The 27,711-nt window shown below is 44.6% G+C and overlaps 1 protein-coding gene across 3 annotated transcripts in view; it reads left to right on the top strand.

Annotated features, from left to right (window-relative positions):
• LOC137379721 (contactin-1-like) overlaps positions 1 to 25,830 on the top strand; it is a 934,724-nt gene extending 908,894 nt beyond the window's left edge. For all 3 annotated transcript variants that reach the window (XM_068050989.1, XM_068050987.1, XM_068050988.1), the window contains one exon: positions 24,857 to 25,830. In XM_068050989.1, coding sequence (XP_067907090.1) covers positions 24,857 to 24,939 — 83 coding nt within the window. In that variant the 3' untranslated portion in view covers positions 24,940 to 25,830. The remainder of the gene's footprint in view (positions 1 to 24,856) is intronic.
• The last annotated feature ends 1,881 nt before the right edge of the window (positions 25,831 to 27,711 follow it).

Genomic DNA, 27,711 nt, shown 5'->3' with positions numbered 1-27,711 from the left:
TTTCGAAAACAATCAGGGGTTCGACTGGACCACCTGAGCACTTAACTTCAGACTCTGCTGCCCCGCTTTCTAAATATTTAACATTCAGTCACTGGGAAATGTCTGCGAAGGCATGTAAGCATGCATACAAAGAGCTCACTCCTGGACAGGAGAATTCCAGCTGGAGTCTCACAACATCAACAAGGAACTGCCTGTCTGGAACCAGGCCATATGAATACATCTAAAAGAAAATTGGTGACTTTCAGTGCAGTGGAGCCTGTCTGCATTTCCTATGTTCAAAATGATTGGTTGTCCTCTTAAGGGAGCTTACAGCATCGTTAGGTGAATAAAGTGTGAACAGGTTTGCACAGAGCTGATTTACTTCTCTCCATCACTAGGTTTAGCCATTATTCTCTATATATGCTGTCAGGAAAACACGATATGCCAAATAAGGAGTATTAATTCATCAGTTGGAAATTTACATTTAACTTTTAATGCAAAAAATTCTGCAGTTAGCTTTTTAAAAACTGGCAGATAAGATGGCCACTGCAATTTGCATCTGAAACACTTTTTCACATTCTAAGACCTAACCGGAGACAGCGGTCTGAGGAGCATGGGCCCAGAACAATGGCTTGTTCTAAGTGATTGAATGATCTAAGATTGCTTCATTAGCATGACATTCAAGGCAATCCTAACACCTTGACTTTGGAAGAGCAAATCCCTCCAAATGTAAATATTGGCATCCTGGGGCCTCGGGAGCCAATTCCGAACCTTGAATCTCATTAGAAGGTTCCAGAGGATACCCTGAGGCAGTTATGTGACTGTCTGGCCATCTCTGTGAAAGCCAGGAGTTTCCTTGAACAAAGGGAGTCAAGCCAGTAACTCAAACTGTGCATCAGTGGAAAGGGTGTGTGCCTCCCTTTCTCTCTCTCTCTCTCTCTTTCCCCCCTCCCCTTCAGATAACACCACAAGTTTGAAAACCGTCTGAAACTGTGGACCCTCCAAACCTATAGATTGCTACAGATAGAGACCAGGGGAAGAGACCACCTATGAGTCTGCCTCCAAGAAAGCCCTGCCAGCCATAAAGTGCTCTTTGACCAGCCCAAGACTTTAAGAATACAACTTCAACTGGAAGACCACCAAATCATCCAACCTCACAGACTGTGTATTTAATTTTCATTTATTGTGGACTTTAATCCAACCACAAAATCTACTTTTCACTCTGTAATCTAGTTGTGTATGTGATTCTCGTGTGAATGTGTAATGTATTTTTTTTTTAGATCAGGTTTAGATTGTTCCTTATAATAAACTCCCCTCTTTCTTTAAACTCAAGAAAACTTGTCCGATTGGTTCTTTCGCGATCACATTAAAGGTAAAAGGTAAAACACTCACTGAGGTGGTAAGTACAACCACTGTTTACAAAAAAAGGGAATAAACCCTGTTACGTCAAATAAGAAAAAGGGCAAGCGGGGCGACTGTGACCCCCTCCTCACCTGGCCATAACAATGTCATATTGTACATTGTTCTTCAAGTGCACTGGAGTCAAAGGGCAAGGAATTGGGCTCGTTAGCACCCAATGTTTGGGTGATATAAGCTCCCTTAGAGCTTCAAAATGGCATCTACACTCCAGTCGTCACCCTCTCAACCTCGCACAGCTGAACGTGCTTTCAGCAGCAGGAAGGTTCTGCCACCGGCGCAATTTAAAGGGATCATCAACCGCTTACAGGTTAGTTGCTGGTTGATTTCTTCTGGCTGTTGCTATGATTCTACAAATATTTGTTCTTTCTATAGTTTGAAGTTGCAAACATCTACAGGGAGTGGTGTGGCAGGTGCTGAAGGACTTGTTTCTGACCGAAGGCTTCTGCATAAAACGTTTACTCCCAGACAAGGATGCACTACTAGGCATTCTCCTTGGAATACAGCATGACTGGGAGAATGAACAGAGGCCACACAGAGCAAGACAAGCTTTTGGAAGAGAGAGGAGGAGGATAAGAAGAAGAGCTCTCAGCAGGAAGCCATATTAGGTAGCAATTCTCATACCTTAACCTCAGTGAACAACGGTGTGTGAGAAGTCTGGACTTCAGTAAGGACTGAAATCTGCCACCTGCTGCAGCACGACTGCAGCCTCAGAGCAGGGGAAGGACTGCATTGCCAGTGGCTGCTGTTGTGTTTTCTTCTCCTTGCGTTAGTGTTGACTATAGACAAGTATCAACCACGCATAAGGGTCCAGCTGGTGTGTGACCATACGCAGCGAATCGGTCAAGTCAATGCCCAGTATCCTTCATTCCACGGCATCTGCTGTGCCAGCTACGTTTGAGCCACCACGGCAAACCCTGGTGTGGCTACTGGGTGACAAAGGATATCCACTGACAACATTTTTAAGACTCTAGTGCGCTATACATCTGCCCACAGACAGTGACAGTCATGCTGCCACATGAAATGTGATAGAGCAGACCACTGGTGTGATGAAACAGTGCTTCTGCTGTGTGGACCGCTCTGGAGGCTGCGAAAATTTGTGGTGGTCTGCTGCATGGTGTACAGGCTTGCCATCATAAGGACATAGTCCTTGCCGCTGCTATATGGTGAGCAGCTCAGGAGCAGGAGGCAGAAGTAGAAGATGAGGAAGGGAGGACGCAACCTAAACAGCCCCTTTCTGGCTGGCTGCCCTTGGAAAAACTCATCTGAGTACAATTATCAAAAAACTGCATCCTCAATTCCCTGTCCCCACACCTGGCCTTAACTCTTTCACTCACCATTACACCATCCGCATGGTCACAATGCAAAAATGACTGCCAGCACAAAATTAACATCCCAAACCAAATATATAAATGAATACAAATATCAACAAATAACATTTTTACATTTCCTTAGTGTCAACCTTTGCCTGCCCTTGTGCTGCTACCCAGTCTTAATCCAGTGACTGCAGCATGTCCAACTGATTTTCATTGGAGGAGACTGCAGATGGCCTTAGAGGATGACCTCGAGCAGCTCTGGGCCTACAAGAACCGGCTGCAAACTGCACCATCACACATGGATGGCAGCTGTCTAGGCTAGCTGGCTGACAGGCAACAGCAAGGGCAGAGTGGCAGTGGTGGAAGGACAAATGCTGTCTTGCTGAGAGAGGACAACAGGTTCATGAACCACAAAGACACTGCCATTCCTCTGGGACGGCACCTCAAAAATCCTTGTAATCTTTAGGAGGACAGATTTCTGGACACCCTGCAAGCCTCTTTGAACATTGTCATCCACAGCCATGATGACAGCAGTCTGAGCTTTCATTGCCCCCTTCCCTGGCTGCCACCCAGTCATGCTCAGTGTCAGACCACATGCAGATCCCACCTCTAATCTATTGTCTAAGCTACGTACAGTATCAGTATGTCAGGTGGTGCCTGCAAGTGTGAAATCAAGTGATAGTGCTGTCTCTTCGTCATCACTTGCTCCTTGGCCTACATCTACTGCTTGGCCAGATTGTACCTCGTGGGTATTTAAAAGCAAAAAAGCACAAGAGTAAGGTGTAGTCCAGGAAGACGGGCAGAGGGGAGTAAGATGTGCATGCTTACACCACCTGCAACTTGTAAATCAGAAGTGAGTGTGGAATAAAGGGAAATTGGTATATGAGAAGGAGGATTGGGAAGGAGGATACCATCATCTTTGATGATTGCAGCCCCAACGTTGGCCATGGCCTCAGAAATGGGCATCCCAATAATGGCCAACACAATGGGTCACTCTCCTCTGGTTAGCTACTGCTCCCTCTGGTTGTGCACCACCTTGTCCTGAAAGAGAAATTTAATTGTGTCAGTGAGTGTTGTGCACTCTGTTTAACTGATGTGCTTGTCATGTTTGGAAAGCTGGACAGTGTGTGAAACTTGGGAGATGTGGGTGTGAGGTTCACAGCAGTGCTACATTTGTGAAGGTAAGTTGAAGAATATGAATGTTTGATATGAGACCTGATTGATGGAGATTGGTGGGAGGTCAGTGTTGGGGGTGTGGTGATTTGAATAGTGGCTGAAAATACTGAAGCAGTTTGTAGGATTATGGCATTTGTAGATTCATTCACTGACCTTGACCACACGTGTGAAGTCAGTGAGCTTTTTGTGGCATAAGATCCAGGTCCTCAGGGCTGGGCTCCTAGCATTTACCTCTACAATTATCTGCTCACACTGCCTTTTGACGATGTGTCTGGAGACACTCCTGACCCCCTTGGATTCAGGACTTCTTTCCTCCTTTCCAACTCCTCCAACAAGACCTCCAGTCCAGTGGTCCGATAGCCTTGGAAGCTGCTGGCTTCCCTGTTGTGCCATTCCTCACTCTTTCCCAATTCAGACTCTTCAATCACCACTACTGGCACCTGATGCACCCACTAAGCACCTCCCCTTTAAGCAGTGCACATTATCTTTAAGCAGTGAAGGCTAGCTTTAAGTGGTGCTAGCCACTCACAATATTGACCCCCTATGATTTGTCCAGTGAATGAACAGCAGGGTTGGCACTAACTGGGTGCAGAGATCATGAAAATGAGCAGGCAGCTTGATGTTCACGTGCTGCTTGCATTGCAAACAACAGGCATGGGTTAACTGCACATCTCCATCCCTGCACCCGTTTTCAGGACTATCCAATTCGGGCCCCAACTAACGTTAGAGAAAAGTTGCTACATGTCTTTTAAAACAAGTAACTGTAGTATGGTGCTACTAACAAGAATTTTACAGGGGATCTTTGGGTTGGTGGGCTAGTTAAGTTATAGCAATGACAACATGTTGTTCCACCAAACATGGTTGAGTACCCACAAACTGTTGATTCACTCCTGAGTAGATAAAGACATCAGGTTGGCAGCTGCATTATCTTCAGTCATGTGAATCAGCCAATAAAGGTAATATTGCTTATTCCTTTGGTATGTTAGCTATTGTAAGACTCAGGACTACAAGTAATATTCAAGGAAAATGGGTTTTTATTATAACATAGCTAGAACACACGTATATAGCTACTGTAGGAGCCACACCAACTCACACCTTACACTGTTAGGCTGCACTCACAACTCCCTGATCATGTGTGATGCGACATTACTTCCTCTGTTGATCTTCACTTACAGTTTCTTAAGGTGGTCCTCTTAATGTTGTCCAACAACATCTCCCTTATTTTCAAAGATAAAAATGTATGTACAGTATACAATGCTGATGCGGTTCAGACTATCCCTACATGATTAAAACAAAATGTTATTTACAAGTACCATTGTAGGCAGTCAGCCTGCTGTGGTGGGTCGTACAATAGATTCCCATTTCTTTAAATACGTGTCCTTCAGTATACGGATGGGCAGAATGTTTGCACTTGCACATATGTCAATTTTCACTCTGAGCTTATGCTTGCTTCTCTTCTGCAGATATATAATCCTATTCATGGTGAATGCCTCAGATTGCATGATAGCATTGACATGTTGATCCAAGTTAACTATGCGAAATGCTTGCTCGCTGTTCACACAAGTGTATTCTTCACCCGTGTCCTCCTGACGATCTGTCTCTCTGCGGATGTGATGTACCTGCTTGGGCTTTTGTTCTGCATTGGCACACCTTTTTGTTGTGTTTGCCGTCCTGTCTTGCACACATTCTCTCTGCATGTGGTCTGCCACCATTCCTGTGTATAGTAGCTGAGCTCAGCCTTCTGCACTACCTTCCATTGACCTCGTGTGCCACAAGCTTTGCACTGGTCCTGGTATGCTGGCCAACTGCGAATTGGGTAAGTCAGGCCACATTTGCCACAAGGCTTAGCAGACTTTTGAGCCTTGGTTACCAAACCAATTGTCATAGCTGCCTGAATGCTTGTAACCGTTGTCGCCCAGCCAAGATGGCTTCAAATTTCCCTCCATCATTGAATAGTGCATCTATGGTATGCCCTTTCTTCTTTTTTAGCAGGTCCTTTTGCAATAACTCTATTGGGGGAGACGCGATTACCAGCTCTAACCCGTTTCGACAGTTCAATACCTGCAAAGTCACAATGTTGAGCTTTGTCTCGGCACCTTACAACAAACTGGTCAATGGACTCATCTTTCCTTAGCCAGTAGGTCATAAGCTCAAGCCTATGGACTTGGAAATTGACCTTTACCTTTAGTTGGTCCTCCAGAAATGCCCATAGCTTGCTAGGGTCCTTCTGATCCTCAGCTGACAATCCTGATGTATTAATCCATTGCAGGCCCTCATGCCCAGTGCAATCTTAATCTTGATAGCTTGTTTCTCTGGTTCACCCACTTCTTGATCCAGGAAACACCATTCCAGTCACTGTCAAAACAGTTTAAATTCAGACGCTATGTCTGACGCCTTCCAATCTATAACTGGATATCTGAAAGCCATTGTTATAATGATCCTGCTTTTTTAAATGAATATAGAACTTCTTACAGGTTTTCTTTTTCACAGGCACACTTTTTATTTATTTTTTAAGACATTTTTTGCAAACCTGCTCCTTTTAATAGTGAGTGATTACAGCTTTCATTGGTTACACAGCTTTTTTTTTTAAACTAAGACATCAGCTCTTTGGTTACACAGCTGTTTGATTTTTGTTTAAACTCAGAGAGCTGTTTTTTTTAAATTGAGAACTTTTTAAAATAGAGTTGCAGTTTACAGTACTGGCAGCTGCCACAGCTAGCCTTTTATCTTGTGCTGAACCTCCAGTAATGTTGTCGTGTTCTTCCTGCTTTTCAGCTTAGGCCCCACCCACGAAGCAAAAATATCAGGAAAACTAAAACTGCTTTTTATATTTTTTGACCCACTACCAGATTAGGTGAAAGCTCTGATCCCCTGGCAAGTTGCCTATTCACAGAGTTTTAGCACTTCCAGGGGTCCTGTTTGTGGTCCTAGCTCTCTACACTGTTGTAGGGTCTCCTGCCAGCTGCTCTCCAGGATCTTCAGCCATTCCAGGGCAGCAGTCTGCTGTTCTTTGTTCTCTCTCAGATGTGTTCTTCAGGAAAAAAAATCAAACGTTGACACCATGTAATGATACTTGTCTCTTTGGTATGTGAACAGGACTACAAGTACTATCCAAAAAAATCCAAATATCCAAAAATATCCCTCAAAAAAGTGGGGTTTTATTATACTTTAAACTAGAACATAAATATACAAACAGTTACTGCACAAGCACATCTACACTTGTCTCACTCTGTCGGGCTCCACCCACAACTCCCTGTGTGACGTGACATCACTTCGTCTCGTCACCTTCACTTACAGCTCTTTAAATTCGTCCACTGTTAAGGTCATCCTACAACATAAACCGCTAACACCACGTGACACTGAACATTGAAAACTGCTGTCATCAACAGGCATTAATTATACTGTGGAAAAATGTTGCATTTACCTATGGGTTTTTTCCCATTGATAACACCTGACTTAGGAGTTTTCAATGTAATATCAAATAGATTGTTGAGACCTATACAGCACTTTCAAAATATATAGAAGATATTACGAATCTATACCTACAATATATCAGCTTGTATTTATTTCGCACATTTAACATAGAAAAAACCCAAGGCACTTTATATATATATCATATATCTGTGCTGCCTTCTTGTCAACGGTCTTCATTATAAATCCCTGTGTCCACGTTTTTAATGGGAGTTGCCTATGTAAACTTTACATTCAGTAATTACAGCTGCCCACCAGTGAAGGTATTACAGCACCTCGAGTGTTATCGAGTCATAGATACAACACCAAAACAGGCCCTTCGGTCCAACGAGTCCACACTGACCATCAACCACCCATTTATACTAATCCTACATTAATCCTATTTTCCCTCTCACATCCCCACCATCCCTCAATTCTCCTACCACCTACCTCCACTCAGGGCAATTTTTACAATGGCCAATTTACCTATCAACCCACAAGTCTTTGGCATGTGGGAGGAAACCAGAGCATCTGGAGGAAACCCACACAGTCACAGGGAGAACTTGCAAACTCCACACAGGCAGTACCCAGCACTGAACCCGGGTCACTGGAGCTGTGAGGCTGCGGTGCTAGCCACTGCGCCGCCTGGTGAGAGGCTGTACCATGGTATTGAAAGTTTCACAAAGTTTCCTAATGTGGATGTAGGAACTTATGATGCAAACATAAAAAGGACTTTAAAATGGGAGCTAGATTGCATCTGTTTGGCCGGGCCCGATTATCCTTGACTGCCATCCCAGACAAGCCTGACCACTACAATTGGTTTTGACTTCTTTTTTGTCACACCGCAGAAGATCAACTATTATTATATTGAAAGTCTTAGTATGGTGCGCACATTTCCTGTCCACAAGTTCCACTACCTGTTGTCAGGATTTGTGGTTACCATTTTTAGATCAACACTTAACATCGAAAATGCTTAAGTAATCAGTTAAATGGAAATTCCCTATGTAAACAGGAATTGTGTCACTGTAGTTGCAAACGCGACATGAAATCGTGTGACATTGATCACAAGTCGTGGGAGTCAGTTGCCAGCATTCGCCAGAGCTGGCGGGCAGCCATAAAGACAGGGCTAAATTGTGGCGAGTCGAAGAGACTTAGTAGTTGGCAGGAAAAAAGACAGAGGCGCAAGGGGAGAGCCAACTGTGCAACAGCCCCAACAAACAAATTTCTCTGCAGCACCTGTGGAAGAGCCTGTCACTCCAGAATTGGCCTTTATAGCCACTCCAGGCGCTGCTTCACAAACCACTGACCACCTCCAGGCGCGTATCCATTGTCTCTCGAGATAAGGAGGCCCAAAAGAAAAGAAGAAGTTGCAGACTGCAGCCGCAAAGCAGTGCTGGAGCTACACTGTACACTGCATGCTGTATCCTCTGACACACAAAAAATCTACTTTTGAAATATATTTGCAATGTTGCATGTAACTGGGCATTCCACCTTCAAAGGACAGTGATACATTGAGGATAGATGATGTGGATAATTCTGAGATTTAAAGATGCAAGTTTGGAGGAGAGGCACGATGAACAAAGACTTTTTTCATCTGAGAAAATAGAACTGAGAGGGAGTATGATGCAAGTCTTTAAAATGATGAGGAATAAGCACAATGTTAATTAATGTAAACCTGTTGTTTAACTTAAGATCAGAGAACTGGAGAACATGAGTACAATGTCAGCAAGTGCCACCGGAGTCCAGAGATTGGAAGAATGGTACACTTTTTGCTGCAGAGTAGTTGATATGTTGAATAAATTCAGCAAAAGCATATTCCGCCACTTAACTCATTCAAACAACTGGATAGATCTCTCATGGGAACAAGATTGATGGCTGTTCGAGGAAGGAAAGAAATGGCTCAAGTTCCCCATACTGCATAATTGTTGCTTTTTTGCAAGGATTATGGATTCTATTGAACACAACTGGCCAGAGTTGAATCTTGTGAAATAGTGTTGATTGTATGGTTGAACTATTATCCTGGAGTTTTCTTTTGCCAATTGCTTCTATGAGTTGGAGAGAATTTTTCAGGAGCTTTACACCTCAGGATTTAACCATATTGTGCAAAGCCTGTGGAAGGAATGGATTGATGGACCAATGGCCTTTTTCATTGCATATTTTCTTATATATCTTTAAAGTTCAGTTAAGTGTTGGCATTGTGATCACCAAGACCTCATTCTGTTCTGAGAGAAGTGAAAGACCTCAGTAACGTAAGCTGTCCCAAGGTTGAGACATATCTGACATATTTTCCTTGAGCTACATTTGTTGCTTCACTCAGCACTGTTTGAACTGTTGTCTGGGAATGGGCTGATTTCATTTACTTCGCCGCTACATTAGTTGTGACTCTTGGAAACGATTGTGCATACCTTCTGTAATTTGCTTAAATGGCATATGAAGAAGGCAGGAGTTCATATGCTTTGGCTAGCCAGTCACCTGGCCCAGCCACATCAACTTCATTACTCACTAATTCACAACAACTAAGTACCTATGGCATTTCACATCATCAATCATTATCGAGTCAAAACAAAATGAAAATTACATTGTCAAGACCAGAGAAGGAGACATTCTTTAGTGAAGCTATTTCCTTTTGATGTACAGGCTGGGCATTGATATAAACACTGTGCAGGTGTAATGAGGAAATGCTGATGGTTTCCTTAAATTACTTTCTGCTGCTGATGCTATTAGAAAAGAACAGCCAATAAATTTTAGCGAATGCAACGACAGTTTCTGTACGGTAGATAATTGCAAGTGTCTTTGGTCTGCGGTTAAACAACCACTCGTCACTCATTCATCTTCAGCTTGTCAGATACTGCTGCTTGGAGAAAAAGGTGATTTCTTAGAGAATTGTTTCCAGCTCCAGGGAAACATTGCCATATCCACTGTTATTCAGCCTGAACATTTCACGCAACAGATTCGTCATGAGATTGTGGCATCTTCAAATGAGAAAATATTGAGAATTTCTTTACTGATTTTTTTTTTGAAAAAAGACATGCGTTTTGTGCTGTAATTAATGCAGCTGTAAATTCTTCCGATCTGCCCAAGGATTCCAGCTGTCAGATTTGAATTTTCAGCTTTTTATAGTCTTTCTTTCATGATGCCACAGGGGATGGTCAAGCCACATCTCACAGATTACAGATTGGATTGTCTGTCATGTATGCTTGCATTTCCTCAGATCTCAGTGAGGCTGCATGGTGGGATTGAGAGAAAATGTATATAGTGGCCAATCACTGGGTTAAGAGGAGAGTCTAGTTTTCCCCACCAAATCAATGATTCCTATGCAATGCTTGAAATACCATTGTGGTTAGAATTCCAGGATTGACTGGGTTATCCTCATGGTTTAATGGCCACAGAAAATCCGGGTGGCACAGTGGCGTAGTGGTTAGCACTGCAGCCTCACAGCTGCAGGGACCCGGGTGCAATTCTGGGTACTGCCTGTGCGGAGTTTGCAAGTTCTCCCTGTGACCACGTGGGTTTTCGCCAGGTGCTCCGATTTCCTCCCACAGCCAAAGACTTGCAGGTGATAGGTAAATTGGCCATTATAAATTGTCCCTAGTGTAGGTAGGGAATATGGGATTACTGTAGGGTTAGTATAAATGGGTGGTTGTTGGTCAGCACAGACTCGGTGGGCAAAAGGGCCTGTTTCAGTGCTGCATCTCTAAATAAAACAAATAAATAAAATGAAGGGCTTAATCCCTATCACTGGTCCATTGTAACAGTTAAAAAGCTGTGTTAATACAGCAGTAAATTACTTTTGCTATGAAGCTACATTTTAATTTCTTTGTGCCTGGGTACTACCAATATTGGATAAATTTTTTTTCAAATTAATCTATTTCACATTTTCCTGGTTCAAAGTATGTGCTACAGGAAACAGAAATAACGGATGTGCAATGATGAAAGGTAGCACCAACAAACATAGTTTTGTACAATCACAGAACTATCGTGTGTAAATAATGGTCAATGTTAGATAAACAAAGGAAAGAACATGTATTTATATTGCGCCATTCATGACCTTATGATGTCCTGACAAGCCCTTGTAGTACTTTTGAAGTGTAGTCATTATTGTAACATAGGGAAATGTAGCAGTCTGTTTGCTCACAGCAAGGACCCACAAATAACAATGAGATACATGACCCAATAATTTGTTCCCATGATGTTGGTTGACGAGTAAATGTTGGCCAGGGTACAGAGAGAGCCACCCCACTCCTGCTCTTCTGTGGATAGCACCACAGGATCTTTCACATCTATCTGAGTGGGAAGGCAGGCCTCAGTTTTATCCAAAAGCAGCACTTCTAACAATGCAGTACTTCCTCAGTACTGTATTGAATTGTCAGACAAGAATTTGTGCTCAGTCTTCATAGTGGGGCTTGAACCCATGACCTTCTGATTAAGATGCAACAGGGCTACTACTGAGCCAAGGCTGATGTCAGCTGGGCAGAAGGGGTCCACTTGGGAATTAGCTGTAGATAGATTTTTTTTAATGTATGAAATTCCTGCTACAGATATCAGTTTTTCTCAGAGGTGCACTTTGGGAACTTAATTGAGAGAAAATTTGTTGGAAACTGGGACAAGATCATTAAACACTACAAAATACATATAAAGGGCTCTAAACTGACCCACAGCACAGAGACGTTCCAAACTTAGCACTGAACTTCACTTAGAGGCCATAGGATGGTGCAATAGGTGTTTCTGTTCAGAAATTGGGGTGTCAGCTTGTTAGGCAACACTTCTGCTCTCACCCCTTTCCCTCCCACCCAGAACTATGAAAGGGCTCCCCTTGTCCTTACTTTCCACCCCATCATCCTCCATAGTCAACAGACATTCCTTGCCATTTCCGCCACCTCCAGCGTGATGGCATCCATCAAACACAGCTTCCCTTCCCCTCTCCTTTCAGCGTTCCCTCCACAATGCCCTGGTCCACTCCTCAGTTACCCCCAACACCCCCTCCGCTTCCCAAGGCACCTTTCCATGCAAGCGCAGGAGATTCAACACCGGCCCTTTTACCTCCTCCCTTCTCACCATCCAAGGCCCCAAACACTCCACCCAGTGATTTAATTGTACTTTTCAATTTAGTACACTGTGTTTGCTGCTCACAATGTGGCCTCCTCTACATTGCAGAGACCAAACGTAGATTGGGTGACTGCGGAACGCCCCCGTTGAGTCCGTATACGTGACCCTGTGCTTCCAGTCGCCTGTCATTTTAATTCTCTGCCTTACTCTCATGCTGATCTCTCTGCCCTCAGCCTACTGCAGTGTTCTAATGAAGTTCAACATAAACTTGAGGAACAGCACCTCATCTTTTGATTATTTACTTAACAGCCTTCCAGACTTAACATTGAGCTCAACAACTTCAGACTGTAACCTCTGCCCCCATTTTCTTTCCTTTTCTTTGCTGGTTTTGGTTTTTCTTTCTTTTTTTTCTCTTGTTTTTGCTTTCAGATGGCAGCTGTTCATCATTTTGCCATTCATGCTGCCTCTCGACACATCTTTGGTTTCTTTACTTGTTCCATTGCCACTTCCCTTGGCCTTGCACCATGAACCCTTTTGTAATTTAATCTCTCCTGCACGCCACCCTATCACAAACCTTCCCTTTTGTTCTTCTTCCCACCCTCCACCACCCCCCTCCCCTACTTCACTTGATCAAAATGTATTACATTTCTAACTTTCCCGGTTCTGATGAAAGATCATTGACCTGAAATGTTAACCCTGTTTTTTGCTCCACAGTTGCTGTCTGACCTTCTGAGCATTTCCAGCATTTTCTGTTTTTATTTCAGAATTCCAGTATCCACAGTATTTTGCTTTTGCTTTACTCTCTTTGCTCTGCATCTAACTTTGCTTTACCTGACCTGTGAATGCTTGACACTGACACTAGGTGCCACACATGAAAACAGTTCCATTACTCAGCACTACCATCCCTCACCAAGTTGAGTCTGTGCTAGCCTGGGACTTGTACATCAAAATAAAATTTCAATCAAGTCTGAAAGTAAAGTCTGAAAAATGGTAGAGGTGTAGGGAAGTCATTACCTTTTTTTCAGATTGCTTTGTGAAACAGTGGTCATTTACACGTTAAACTGCAAGAAGTAAGTTGGAGTGTTCTCAATGCTGCCCTTGTTCTTCCAATCTGTCGCTTGCCAAAAGAAACACAAGTTAACAGTGATGTGTACTTGAGAGAAAAACAATGGCAGTATTCATTGGAAATGCCCTCCCTAATAGGATAAACTCAATATCCTATCGAACCCAGTAGGTCACCTGTAACGACATTTCATCAGTCCTACAAACTCTCACTGATCCAGCTGAGTGAGTACCCTGCTGCCAATGACAGGAAGAAACCTAAAGCTGAAAGTTTTGGAAAGGGCAGAAATTCATTGCATTCAGGAAAAGCACCCCCCCCCCCCCCACCCAACCCCCAGCCATTTGTTTTTAGAAAAGCAGAAACCTAAATTTTTTCAAAGACTGTCTTTAAAAAATGTCATTAAGTGTAATGTCACCCTGAGTGACCAAAGCCCGAAAATGTGGAAGGACCTTCTTCTGAAGCTCCAAAGGAACTTCATAAAGTTAAGTACAGATAAGAGAGGCCCATCTAGCTCATCCTTACAAACCTACGCTCAGCTCCACCAGAGCATCTGACTGTCACTTCAACTCCAGAGTTTGGTCCGACTGCTACCCTACCCAGAAGACTATTCCAAATATTAACCACTCTGTGTGATGAAGTGCTTCCTAACTTCAGGCCTGAACTTGCCCTTTGCCAATTAGTGCTTATGTATTCTTGTCACACAATGGTCCTTTAACTTGAATATTTTTTGCACACAGTCAAACTGGAATTTGAAATACCAGTGGAGTAAAAGTATGCCACTGACAGTAAGTGGAACAAATCAGTATTCAACCCATTGCTCTGACATCATAGCCTCTTTAGAGCCAGTGTGCTGGAACTACAGACTGAGCTTCTGAAAATGAATATTCCTCACCATTTTAAACCGTTAAGTTTATTGATCGGGTGCAATTCCATGATTTGGCTGTCTCCACACAGAAGGTATATCTCGTACCATCCTGGGCTAGATGTCCTGCATTTCCCAGGTATGGTCTTCCTGAAAATGTTGGGACCCTAGATTATGCACACCCTTAATACTGTCTGTATGTATTGCTGATTTCCATGCAGCAAGAACTGGTATTTCCATTGTATTCACTTATTGCATCCTTCATAAAACCATGGGTGATACAGCGAATGAGTCACATTTGAGCCCAGTTGTGTTTTACAGCAGCTTTCGGCTAGTAAAGTGGAAATCCTAAGTCCAGTGCTCCTGTATGTTGTATAATGTGGCTGCAGGAAAACAAGGCTCAGAGTCATGATTGATAGATATTGTTGTGGTAAGTGAGTGATGTGGGTGAGGTGCAATGAGCAGAGTGTGAGGCTAGTGTTGAAGTTGGTGGGATAAGGCATTCGAATATTCATTCTCTGATCTTGACCACTCTTGATGCCATTGAACTCCTTGCGACACTGGATCCACGTCCTTGGGGCTACACTGCTACCATTGACCATGATGGCTGCTGCTGCTGCCTTTGCAGTGTCTATCAGGAGGGGCTCCTAGTTCCCTGTGGATAGATGATATCTCTCCTGTCCACTTCCTCCACTAAGGCCTTCATTGCTGCATCAGAGAAGCTGCCCTCTGCCATGTTGTGTCATTCTTGTATCTTTCCCAGGCCAAATCCCATCCTTGAATGATTTCCAACACCACCTCCAATCGAAATACACAGCCTGTTTAAGAGGTGCAGGCATGCTTTGAGTAGTGCAGACTAGCCTCCCACGATTTTGTATCTCCTGCTCAAATGTGCAGCCACTCTACAGCAGCTGGATGCTGCAATCATGTAAATGAGCAGGCAACCCAGGGTTGGCCTGCTGCCTGTATCAGAAGCAATGGGCATGGGTTAATTACACATCGCAGTCCCCTGCCCGGTTTAGGGCCTTATCGAATTTCATAGCCTATGTATTTTGCCTCTACCTCATCCCTATTTATTTTCCTCTTGATGCTGATTTTAATTAAGCCCCAGAGATCCATGGTTCCCATTAATAAAAGGAAGGGGATCTGTTTCCGCGCTCACTGAGAAAGTTAAAGCAAGAATTTGCAGTTACATAGCACTTTTCGCTACATCAGGATCTCCCAAAACGCTTCACAGCAAGTACTCTTTTTGAAGTGTAGCCACTGTTGTCAACAAGTCAGCCAGTCTGCGCACAGCAAGATCCCACGAGTAATCATGGGATAAATGACCTCATAATCTGTTTCTATGTAGTGAACATGGGATGAATATTGGCCAGGACACCAGGTAGTTCTCCCCTTCTCCGCTTCAAATCATGCCATTGGATCTCGCACAACTGACAAAAACGATGGGCCTTAAGTTGACCATCACATCAGAAAAAGATCAACTGCAACAGTGCAGTACATTGCGGTGTCAGCCTAGATTTTGTGCTCAAGTCTCTGGAGAGGGATTTTAACCCACAACCTTCTGACTCAGAGGCCAGAATGCTACCCACTAAGACTCAGTTTAGCCCTGACAGCGGCTGGTGGGATTAAACATTTTTAATGAACAGAGCTGTTGACTTTGAAACTCCAACCACTTGCAGTCAACGCATTCCCTTGAAGCAAAAACATTTCTAGAGCAGCAAATTGGAAAGGATCTGAACAGGGCTTTTCCTTCCTGCATTTTTGTTTCTTTAACACAGTACAAACAAAAGACACCATTTGGTCTGTCTGGCTCATCCTTTCGTATGAGCCTACAATTCCCCACCTGCCTACCCTCCCAAAATCACAGCATCTAACTGCTTCTCGAGTGTTTCCAGAGACTTGATGTTTTAGCTGATTCAGCATTACAGACTGACAGTTTGAGAAGGAAAAGGAAGCCGCAGTTTGGGATTCTGCCATCATGAACAGTTTGACTTGAGGCAGCTGTGTTCTCGATGCTTATTCAAAGGCTCTGTCTAAGAACGTGCTGCATCCTCTGCTTTTCCCTGAGCTGAGGTTGTCACTCTATACTTGGCACTAAAGAACGGTGATCTTTTGTCTGACAGTTTCCATTGACTGAACTGGAAGAGCACTATTGTAAAAAAAAATAGCAATCAGTGCACACAGCTTAAAGGGGCATTGTTTTCAGGGTTTAAAAAAAATGTTTGTAAACTCTGGATTAAGACAGTTAAGAGACTGGCGTGCTGATGTCATTCACAAGTGAGGCAACAGTGTACTTTTGCATAAGTTATGTCACAGCATCCAAACAAAGAAAAAGTTTACCAAAGCATTGGATAACCCTGTCCCTTTAATTCGCTGGCTTCCATTAATACACAGGGTGTATTCCACCCTTCTTTATGAATGGAACAATGAATTTCACTATAAGCAGATAATAATTGAGTTGTAACAGGAGTGCTATCCTATTCAAATCCAGCTAAGTGAATTCCAAGTCTGTAATTTTTTCAAAATGGTATTATCTGCTTTCCGCCCATTAACCTAACAATGTTTTTTAACCACCTGTCAAAAGTCTCCTGTGAAAACCTTTTGATTGGCCTTGGAAAGGGCACAGCACAGATTCACCAGAATGATATAAAGGCTTAAATGGTTAAATTATGACAACAGATTTCATAAAACATGACCTGTATTCCCTTGAGATTAGAAGGTTGAGGGGCGATCTAATCAAGATTAAAATGATAATGGGATTCAATAGAATAGATACAGAGAAACTATTGCCACTGGTGGGGAAACCCAAAACAACAGGACCTAGTCTTATAATTAGAGCTATATCATTGAGGGTAAAATCAGAAAATACATTTTCACACAAAGCAGATATATGGAACTTCATACTTGTGATGTTGGGTCAATTAACATTTTCAAGACTAAGAACGAGAGATTGTTAGGTAGGGTTGGCTAGAACTCGGGAGTGTGAGCGCTGTGTGTTCCCTGAACTCGGGAGTGTGAACGCTGTGTGTTTCCTGAACTCGGGAGTGTGAACGCTGTGTGTTCCCTGAACTCGGGAGTGTGAACGCTGTGTGTTCCCTGAACTCGGGAGTGTGAACGCTGTGTGTTCCCTGAACTCGGGAGTGTGAACGCTGTGTGTTCCCTGAATTCGGGAGTGTGAACGCTGTGTGTTCCCTGAACTCGGGAGTGTGAACGCTGTGTGTTCCCTGAACTCGGGAGTGTGAACGCTGTGTGTTCCCTGACCGCGGGAGTGTGAACTCTGTGTGTTCTGTGAACTTGGGAGTGTGAACGCTGTGTGTTCTGTGAACCCGGGAATGTGAACTCTGTGTGTTCACTGAACTCCGAAGTGTGAACTCTGTGTGTTCTGTGAACTCCGGAGTGTGAACTCTGTGTGTTCTGTGAACTTGGGAGTGTGAACGCTGTGTTCACTGAACTCCGGAGTGTGAACTCTGTGTGTTCTGTGAACTTGGGAGTGTGAACGCTGTGTTCACTGAACTCAGGAGTGTGAACTCTGTGTGTTCTGTGAACTCGGGAGTGTGAAGGCTGTGTTCACTGAACTCAGGAGTGTGAACTCTGTGTGTTCTGTGAACTCGGGAGTGTGAACGCTGTGTGTTCACTGAACTCAGGAGTGTGAACTCTGTGTGTTCACTGAACTCCGGAGTGTGAGCGCTGTGTTCACTGAACTCAGGAGTGTGAACTCTGTGTGTTCACTGAACTCAGGAGTGTGAACTCTGTGTGTTCACTGAACTCAGGAGTGTGAGCGCTGTGTTCACTGAACTCCGGAGTGTGAACGCTGTGTGTTCCCTGAACTCGGGAGTGTGAACGCTGTGTGTTCCCTGAACTCGGGAGTGTGAACGCTGTGTGTTCCCTGAACTCGGGAGTGTGAACTCTGTGTGTTCTGTGAACTTGGGAGTGTGAACGCTGTGTGTTTCCTGAACTCGGGAGTGTGAACGCTGTGTGTTTCCTGAACTCAGAAGTGTGAACGCTGTGTCTTCTCTGAAGTCGGGAGTGTGAACTCTGTGTGTTCACTGAACTCAGGAGTGTGAACTCTGTGTGTTCTGTGAACTCGGGAGTGTGAACGCTGTGTGTTCACTGAACTCAGGAGTGTGAACTCTGTGTGTTCACTGAACCCGGAAGTGTGATCGCTGTGTCTTCTCTGAAGTCGGGAGTGTGAGCGCTGTGTGTTCACTGAACTCAGGAGTGTGAACTCTGTGTGTTCTGTGAACTCGGGAGTGTGAACGCTGTGTTCACTGAACTCCGGAGTGTGAACTCTGTGTGTTCACTGAACTCTGGAGTGTGAGCGCTGTGTTCACTGAACTCCGGAGTGTTAACGCTGTGTGTTCTGTGAACTCGGGAGTGTGAATGCTGTGTGTTCACTGAACTCCGGAGTATGAACTCTGTGTGTTCTGTGAATTCGGGAGTGTGAACGCTGTGTTCACTGAACTCAGGAGTGTGAACTCTGTGTGTTCTGTGAACTCGGGAGTGTGAATGCTGTGTGTTCACTGAACTCAGGAGTGTGAACTCTGTGTGTTCACTGAACTCAGGAGTGTGAACTCTGTGTGTTCACTGAACTCCGGAGTGTGAGCGCTGTGTTCACTGAACTCAGGAGTGTGAAAGCTGTGTGTTCACTGAACTCAGGAGTGTGAACGCTGTGTTCACTGAACTCAGGAGTGTGTACTCTGTGTGTTCACTGAACTCAGGAGTGTGAACGCTGTGTGTTCACTGAACTCAGGAGTGTGAACAATGTGTGTTCTGTGAACTCGGGAGTGTGAACACTGTGTGTTCACTGAACTCAGGAGTGTGAACTCTGTGTGTTCTGTGAACTCGGGAGTGTGAACGCTGTGTGTTCACTGAACTCGGGAGTATGAACGCTGTGAATTATCTGAAGTCGAGTGTGAGCACTGTGTGTTTCCTGAACTCAGAAGTGTGAGCGCTGTGTGTTCCCTGAACTCAGGAGTGTGAACAATGTGTGAACATTGTGTTCTCTGAATACAGGAGTGTGAGTGCTGTGTGTCCTCTGAACCCGGGAGTGTGGGTGCTGTGTCTTCTGTGAACTGAGGAGTGTGAGCACTGTGTGTTCTGAACTGGGAAGTGTGAGCGCTGTGTGTTCTGAACTGGGAAGTGTGAGCGCTGTGTGTTCTGAACTGGGGAGTGTGAGCGCTGTGTGTTCTGAACTGGGGAGTGTGAGCGCTGTGTTTTCTCTGAACCCGGGAGTGTGGGTGCTGTGTCTTCTGTGAACTGGAGAGTGTGAGCGCTGTGTGTTCTAAACTGGGAAGTGTGAGCGCTGTGTGTTCTGAACTGGGGAGTGTGAGCGCTGTGTATTTCCTGAACTCGGGAGTGTGAACGCTGTGTTTTTCCTGAACTCAGAAGTGTGAACGCTGTGTCTTCTGTGAATTCGGGAGTGTGAACTCTGTGTGTTCACTGAACTCAGGAGTGTGAACTCTGTGTGTTCTGTGAACTCGGGAGTGTGAACGCTGTGTGTTCACTGAACTCAGGACTGTGAACTCTGTGTGTTCACTGAACTCGGAAGTGTGATCGCTGTGTCTTCTCTGAAGTCGGGAGTGTGAGCGCTGTGTGTTCACTGAACTCAGGAGTGTGAACTCTGTGTGTTCTGTGAACTCGGGAATGTGAACTCTGTGTGTTCACTGAACTCCGAAGTGTGAACTCTGTGTGTTCTGTGAACTCCGGAGTGTGAACTCTGTGTGTTCTGTGAACTTGGGAGTGTGAACGCTGTGTTCACTGAACTCCGGAGTGTGAACTCTGTGTGTTCTGTGAACTTGGGAGTGTGAACGCTGTGTTCACTGAACTCAGGAGTGTGAACTCTGTGTGTTCTGTGAACTCGGGAGTGTGAAGGCTGTGTTCACTGAACTCAGGAGTGTGAACTCTGTGTGTTCTGTGAACTCGGGAGTGTGAACGCTGTGTGTTCACTGAACTCAGGAGTGTGAACTCTGTGTGTTCACTGAACTCCGGAGTGTGAGCGCTGTGTTCACTGAACTCAGGAGTGTGAACTCTGTGTGTTCACTGAACTCAGGAGTGTGAACTCTGTGTGTTCACTGAACTCAGGAGTGTGAGCGCTGTGTTCACTGAACTCCGGAGTGTGAACGCTGTGTGTTCCCTGAACTCGGGAGTGTGAACGCTGTGTGTTCCCTGAACTCGGGAGTGTGAACGCTGTGTGTTCCCTGAACTCGGGAGTGTGAACTCTGTGTGTTCTGTGAACTTGGGAGTGTGAACGCTGTGTGTTTCCTGAACTCGGGAGTGTGAACGCTGTGTGTTTCCTGAACTCAGAAGTGTGAACGCTGTGTCTTCTCTGAAGTCGGGAGTGTGAACTCTGTGTGTTCACTGAACTCAGGAGTGTGAACTCTGTGTGTTCTGTGAACTCGGGAGTGTGAACGCTGTGTGTTCACTGAACTCAGGAGTGTGAACTCTGTGTGTTCACTGAACCCGGAAGTGTGATCGCTGTGTCTTCTCTGAAGTCGGGAGTGTGAGCGCTGTGTGTTCACTGAACTCAGGAGTGTGAACTCTGTGTGTTCTGTGAACTCGGGAGTGTGAACGCTGTGTTCACTGAACTCCGGAGTGTGAACTCTGTGTGTTCACTGAACTCTGGAGTGTGAGCGCTGTGTTCACTGAACTCCGGAGTGTTAACGCTGTGTGTTCTGTGAACTCGGGAGTGTGAATGCTGTGTGTTCACTGAACTCCGGAGTATGAACTCTGTGTGTTCTGTGAATTCGGGAGTGTGAACGCTGTGTTCACTGAACTCAGGAGTGTGAACTCTGTGTGTTCTGTGAACTCGGGAGTGTGAATGCTGTGTGTTCACTGAACTCAGGAGTGTGAACTCTGTGTGTTCACTGAACTCAGGAGTGTGAACTCTGTGTGTTCACTGAACTCCGGAGTGTGAGCGCTGTGTTCACTGAACTCAGGAGTGTGAAAGCTGTGTGTTCACTGAACTCAGGAGTGTGAACGCTGTGTTCACTGAACTCAGGAGTGTGTACTCTGTGTGTTCACTGAACTCAGGAGTGTGAACGCTGTGTGTTCACTGAACTCAGGAGTGTGAACAATGTGTGTTCTGTGAACTCGGGAGTGTGAACACTGTGTGTTCACTGAACTCAGGAGTGTGAACTCTGTGTGTTCTGTGAACTCGGGAGTGTGAACGCTGTGTGTTCACTGAACTCGGGAGTATGAACGCTGTGAATTATCTGAAGTCGAGTGTGAGCACTGTGTGTTTCCTGAACTCAGAAGTGTGAGCGCTGTGTGTTCCCTGAACTCAGGAGTGTGAACAATGTGTGAACATTGTGTTCTCTGAATACAGGAGTGTGAGTGCTGTGTGTCCTCTGAACCCGGGAGTGTGGGTGCTGTGTCTTCTGTGAACTGAGGAGTGTGAGCACTGTGTGTTCTGAACTGGGAAGTGTGAGCGCTGTGTGTTCTGAACTGGGAAGTGTGAGCGCTGTGTGTTCTGAACTGGGGAGTGTGAGCGCTGTGTGTTCTGAACTGGGGAGTGTGAGCGCTGTGTTTTCTCTGAACCCGGGAGTGTGGGTGCTGTGTCTTCTGTGAACTGGAGAGTGTGAGCGCTGTGTGTTCTAAACTGGGAAGTGTGAGCGCTGTGTGTTCTGAACTGGGGAGTGTGAGCGCTGTGTGTTCTGAACTGGGGAGTGTGAGCGCTGTGTATTTCCTGAACTCGGGAGTGTGAACGCTGTGTTTTTCCTGAACTCAGAAGTGTGAACGCTGTGTCTTCTGTGAATTCGGGAGTGTGAACTCTGTGTGTTCACTGAACTCAGGAGTGTGAACTCTGTGTGTTCTGTGAACTCGGGAGTGTGAACGCTGTGTGTTCACTGAACTCAGGACTGTGAACTCTGTGTGTTCACTGAACTCGGAAGTGTGATCGCTGTGTCTTCTCTGAAGTCGGGAGTGTGAGCGCTGTGTGTTCACTGAACTCAGGAGTGTGAACTCTGTGTGTTCTGTGAACTCGGGAGTGTGAACGCTGTGTTCACTGAACTCCGGAGTGTGAACTCTGTGTGTTCTGTGAATTCGGGAGTGTGAACGCTGTGTTCACTGAACTCAGGAGTGTGAACTCTGTGTGTTCTGTGAACTCGGGAGTGTGAACGCTGTGTGTTCACTGAACTCAGGAGTGTGAACTCTGTGTGTTCACTGAACTCTGGAGTGTGAGTGCTGTGTTCACTGAACTCCGGAGTGTGAACTCTGTGTTCTGTGAACTCGGGAGTGTGAACGCTGTGTTCACTGAACTCCGGAGTGTGAACTCTGTGTGTTCTGTGAATTCGGGAGTGTGAACGCTGTGTTCACTGAACTCAGGAGTGTGAACTCTGTGTGTTCTGTGAACTCGGGAGTGTGAACGCTGTGTGTTCACTGAACTCAGGAGTGTGAACTCTGTGTGTTCACTGAACTCAGGAGTGTGAACTCTGTGTGTTCACTGAACTCCGGAGTGTGAGCGCTGTGTTCACTGAACTCAGGAGTGTGAACTCTGTGTGTTCTGTGAACTCGGGAGTGTGAACGCTGTGTGTTCACTGAACTCAGGAGTGTGAACTCTGTGTGTTCACTGAACTCGGAAGTGTGATCGCTGTGTCTTCTCTGAAGTCGGGAGTGTGAGCGCTGTGTGTTCACTGAACTCAGGAGTGTGAACTCTGTGTGTTCTGTGAACTCGGGAGTGTGAACGCTGTGTTCACTGAACTCAGGAGTGTTAACGCTGTGTGTTCTGTGAATTCGGGAGTGTGAACGCTGTGTTCACTGAACTCAGGAGTGTTAATGCTGTGTGTTCTGTGAACTCAGGAGTGTGAACTCTGTGTGTTCTGTGAACTCGGGAGTGTGAATGCTGTGTGTTCACTGAACTCAGGAGTGTGAACTCTGTGTGTTCACTGAACTCAGGAGTGTGAGCGCTGTGTTCACTGAACTCAGGAGTGTGAAAGCTGTGTGTTCACTGAACTCAGGAGTGTGAACGCTGTGTTCACTGAACTCAGGAGTGTGTACTCTGTGTGTTCACTGAACTCAGGAGTGTGAACGCTGTGTTCACTGAACTCAGGAGTGTGTACTCTGTGTGTTCACTGAACTCAGGAGTGTGAACGCTGTGTTCACTGAACTCAGGAGTGTGTACTCTGTGTGTTCACTGAACTCAGGAGTGTGAACGCTGTGTGTTCACTGAACTCAGGAGTGTGAACAATGTGTGTTCTGTGAACTCGGGAGTGTGAACGCTGTGTGTTCACTGAACTCGGGAGTATGAACGCTGTGAATTATCTGAAGTCGAGTGTGAGCGCTGTGTGTTTCCTGAACTCAGAAGTGTGAGCGCTGTGTGTTCCCTGAACTCAGGAGTGTGAACAATGTGTGAACATTGTGTTCTCTGATTACAGGAGTGTGAGTGCTGTGTGTCCTCTGAACCCGGGAGTGTGGGTGCTGTGTCTTCTGTGAACTGGGGAGTGTGAGCACTGTGTGTTCTGAACTGGGAAGTGTGAGCGCTGTGTGTTCTGAACTGGGGAGTGTGAGCGCTGTGTGTTCTGAACTGGGGAGTGTGAGCGCTGTGTTTTCTCTGAACCCGGGAGTGTGGGTGCTGTGTCTGCTGTGAACTGGGGAGAGTGAGCGCTGTGTGTTCTAAACTGGGAAGTGTGAGCGCTGTGTGTTCTGAACTGGGGAGTGTGAGCGCTGTGTGTTCTGAACTGGGGAGTGTGAGCGCTGTGTGTTCTGAACTGGGGAGTGTGAGCGCTGTGTGTTCTGAACTGGGAAGTGTGAGCGCTGTGTGTTCTGAACTGGGGAGTGTGAGCGCTGTGTGTTCTGAACTGGGGAGTGTGAGCGCTGTGTGTTCTGAACTGGGAAGTGTGAGTGCTGTGTGTTCTGAACTGGGGAATGTGAGCGCTGTGTATTCTGAACTGGGGAGTGCGAACACTGCGTGTTCTCTGAACTCAGGAGTGTGAGCGCTGTGTGTTCTGAACTGGGGAGTGTGAGCGCTGTGTCTTCTCTGAACTGGGGAATGTGAGCGCTGTGTGTTCTGAACTGGGGAATGTGAGCGCTGTGTGTTCTGAACTGGGGAATGTGAGCGCTGTGTGTTCTGAACTGGGGAGTGTGAGCGCTGTGTGTTCTGAACTGGGGAGTGTGAGCGCTGTGTGTTCTCTGAAAGCAGTCGTGTTAGCACTGTGAGCTCTGGAGCCTGCCTGACAATGACTGGATCAAATTGCATGCAGAGACCTTGAATTTTAAAATAACCTCTCTGCTTTTCAATTCTGCTTCTCGGTTAGTTCATACAAAGCACATTTAAGAGGCTGGAGACATTTGGCTCATATCTGTTCTGCTGCTGGAGAGATTGAGTGTATTTTCCAAATGACTTTCTTTCTTTAAAGTTTATACTGTGGTGAAACACAAACCTTAACACCAGGTAGTGCCTGACGTCATTAAGTGTGATTGACAGGAAGTGCAAAGTTTTTAGCATGTAGATAGGTGTTAGCGTCTGATATGTATTATGTTTGAAATGTAAGAATATTTTTTTCTTGGAACATTAAATGAGTTCTTTTTGTCTTCTTCTCTAACTTCCAGGTTCAGGAGTCACTGTGCAGTTCTCCTACATCTTGCTTAGTTTTGGCCTCATCCTTGGTGCCATCAGTTGCCTGGAGCTGTGATTGTAGCCAACTTTATCTTTTCTTCACATCGGTAAAGAGCTCTCCGTGAGGTGACTGAATCGTCTCAAGCCTACAAGGATCTTGGCTCGCTGCAGACATCTCTGGTACCATCAAAAGCCAAATATAATACCAATTTGAAAGACTTATTGTATACTCAAGAAGACAGAAGGCATCAAGGAACTTCCCCTTTCCCCTCTCTACCCACCCACCCAAAACCCTACCCCCGTTAAATACCAAGTAAATATAATATTGGTAATGAATCAAAGGAATTCTTTTGACTTGTTCCAGTATGCCTTATATAAACACACTGATCTATGGCAGTTGCATGATTTGATCTAATGGTGCAAGTTACCAGTGACAAAATACCATAGCTTAAAGCTTGAGGGAAAGAATTTAAATCACCACACATAGGTGCTCTAACATTTAACAAAAATCTGTTAAGTGTACTAGACAATGAATGCATTGGCTGTGTAAAAGTGAGTGCAAGGTTAACCTTGTCACATACCACATGTCTGTATGCAGCACTGTTCCTCAAAGTTGACCGCAGCCATTCTGCCATGAATAAAAACATTCTATTCAGAGAAACAGTCATAACAAATAAAATACATTTTTATTTGCAGTTTTATGGATATCACACCAGATTTTCCTTTAGAGAAGTGCTCACTCTGGGTGTTTGACATCAACTGCACCTTTTAGTTACCTTAACTTGCACGCTGACATTGAGACATCCTACAGCCTTGTTTCTCAGTTTGCTTCTGATGTGAAGCAACACACTGTATACATTATATATATATATAGTTACTAATTTGCTTAACATTGTGTTTAGTTTTATACAAATGTGGAAGTAACTGCATTATAAATCTTGAATTATAAATTTATATTTTTCATTAACCACTCTCCTTTATCTGTGCAATTCTAAATTGTTTCATAAGTTTCAGGTTGTCCTGGTCTTCCTAAATCAACACGAGATTAAGTGGTTGATTATCTCATTGCTTTTTGTGGGATCTTTCTTTGTGCTCTGTGTTTGCTTTTCATGAAAAACTTCCCATTTCAACAAGTTAGGTTCTAAATTGTTTTATAGGTCCCAATTCAGTCACTGTGGCCAACACTCCTCCCTAGACCAACTTCAAATTAGCCAGCGCTTCATCTGTTTGCTGTTCGTGGGAGCTTGCTGTGCACAAACTCTTTGCTGTCCACTAGTGGCCTACTAAAAAACGGCCTCTGTATTTCGATGTAACTGATTGTATGTGTAGCATTTTGGGACAGTTTTGAGAGATGTGATAAAAGCTGGCAAGCTGTGAGTGTCTTCTCAAATTTGAGGAACCTTCAAGGACTTTAATACATTCCAGATATTGGACCAAAAATCTTGCGAGATTGTAGAAACTCCAAGGATTTTGGGGATGGGATATTTTTTACACTTAAAGTCTTATTCGTGCATATTCTGTTCGTGCATACATGAAATATTTGGCCGGTGACTTACTCCAATTTAACTGGTTAAATCCTTTTTTAAATTGTAATTCAGCCAACCTATTTGGTTGCTTTTCCCACCCTTCATTTGAAATTATTACATGTTGCAGTTTCTCTTCGATCGCCTTCCCTTCTATAATTTCCCTGTACCTTTCCTCCTCTTATTTGATTGACTCAGCCTGAGATGCGATGGATGCTCCCCCCTTGGGTCTGATCCACTGCTGAGAAATTGCTACAAGAGTCCACACGTGTGTACATTTTCACCAACAGTTTCATTTAGACCTTTGGCAGCAACTAACAAATTCAAACAGAGAATTCACAATCCTCCTCAGTCAGTGAACTTTCAATAGTGGCTCTGCTCTTAAGCAGGGATGTTCAAACCTTTTGCCTTATTGGGCTACTCAGTCATGTACCATGGAGCCCCTGAACCCACTTAGAAACAGTTAAAAGTTTTACAACACATATTCTCGCTGTAGCCCCATTGGATTTTTTGCCAATTATCTTAAATCTGTGTTCTGGGTGAGGGTAGTAAGAGGGTTAGTAGAGGTTAATAAATCCTATCTATCAAATATCATCCTTATTTCTCGGGGTAAAGGGAAATAAATCCACTGCAGTGTCATGAAGTTAGAAAGTCTGTGCTTCAAGTGAAATGGAGCAGTACACACTGACAATTTCTTGATGATAAAATATCCAGGATGTGGGGCTGAATGACTACTAAGAACTCTAATCTCTCTTGTGGGGATTGTTTCTTTTGATGATTGTGGCTACCAACAATTATGAGAAGATTTCGTGAATACTGTAAGTGCATTTTCCACTGAACATATGAACCAATGGAAACTTCCCACTTTTATTTATGGTGTCATGGCATATAGCAACTGACAGAATTCATTCCCCATTGGTTGAATAAAATATCCTTTTAATCTCAATTAGGAAAAAAGTAACTGTCTTGGAAAAGTAACATTAAATAAAGGTGATGGGAAATCATTTGACCATGCAGAGGAGATCACAAATAACTTCAGAAACATATGGGATGTCTGATGTGGTGATGTTGATTTGGGAACAACAGGATTTGCACTGAGAAATGCAGAGAGTGCTATAGGGTCTGAATATCAGCATGTTCACAACTAAACTTTGCAGTCCATACATATTTTGAATGCTCCCATGTACAAAAACAGCGATTATGTCAAGCACCTACAGTAGAGCACGACCTGCAAATGGTGTAGAAAGTGCTGCAGCAACTGCCAAAATGCCTGAAAATAGCTAACGCTTTTGTTTTGACTGTGTCTATAGTGTTACATGTTGGTG

Source organism: Heterodontus francisci, chromosome 18 (assembly GCF_036365525.1).
Source record: "Heterodontus francisci isolate sHetFra1 chromosome 18, sHetFra1.hap1, whole genome shotgun sequence".
Taxonomy (NCBI): Eukaryota; Metazoa; Chordata; class Chondrichthyes; order Heterodontiformes; family Heterodontidae; genus Heterodontus; species Heterodontus francisci.
Note: the sequence above shows the minus strand (reverse complement) of the source record. Positions and strands in the feature narration are given on the sequence as shown.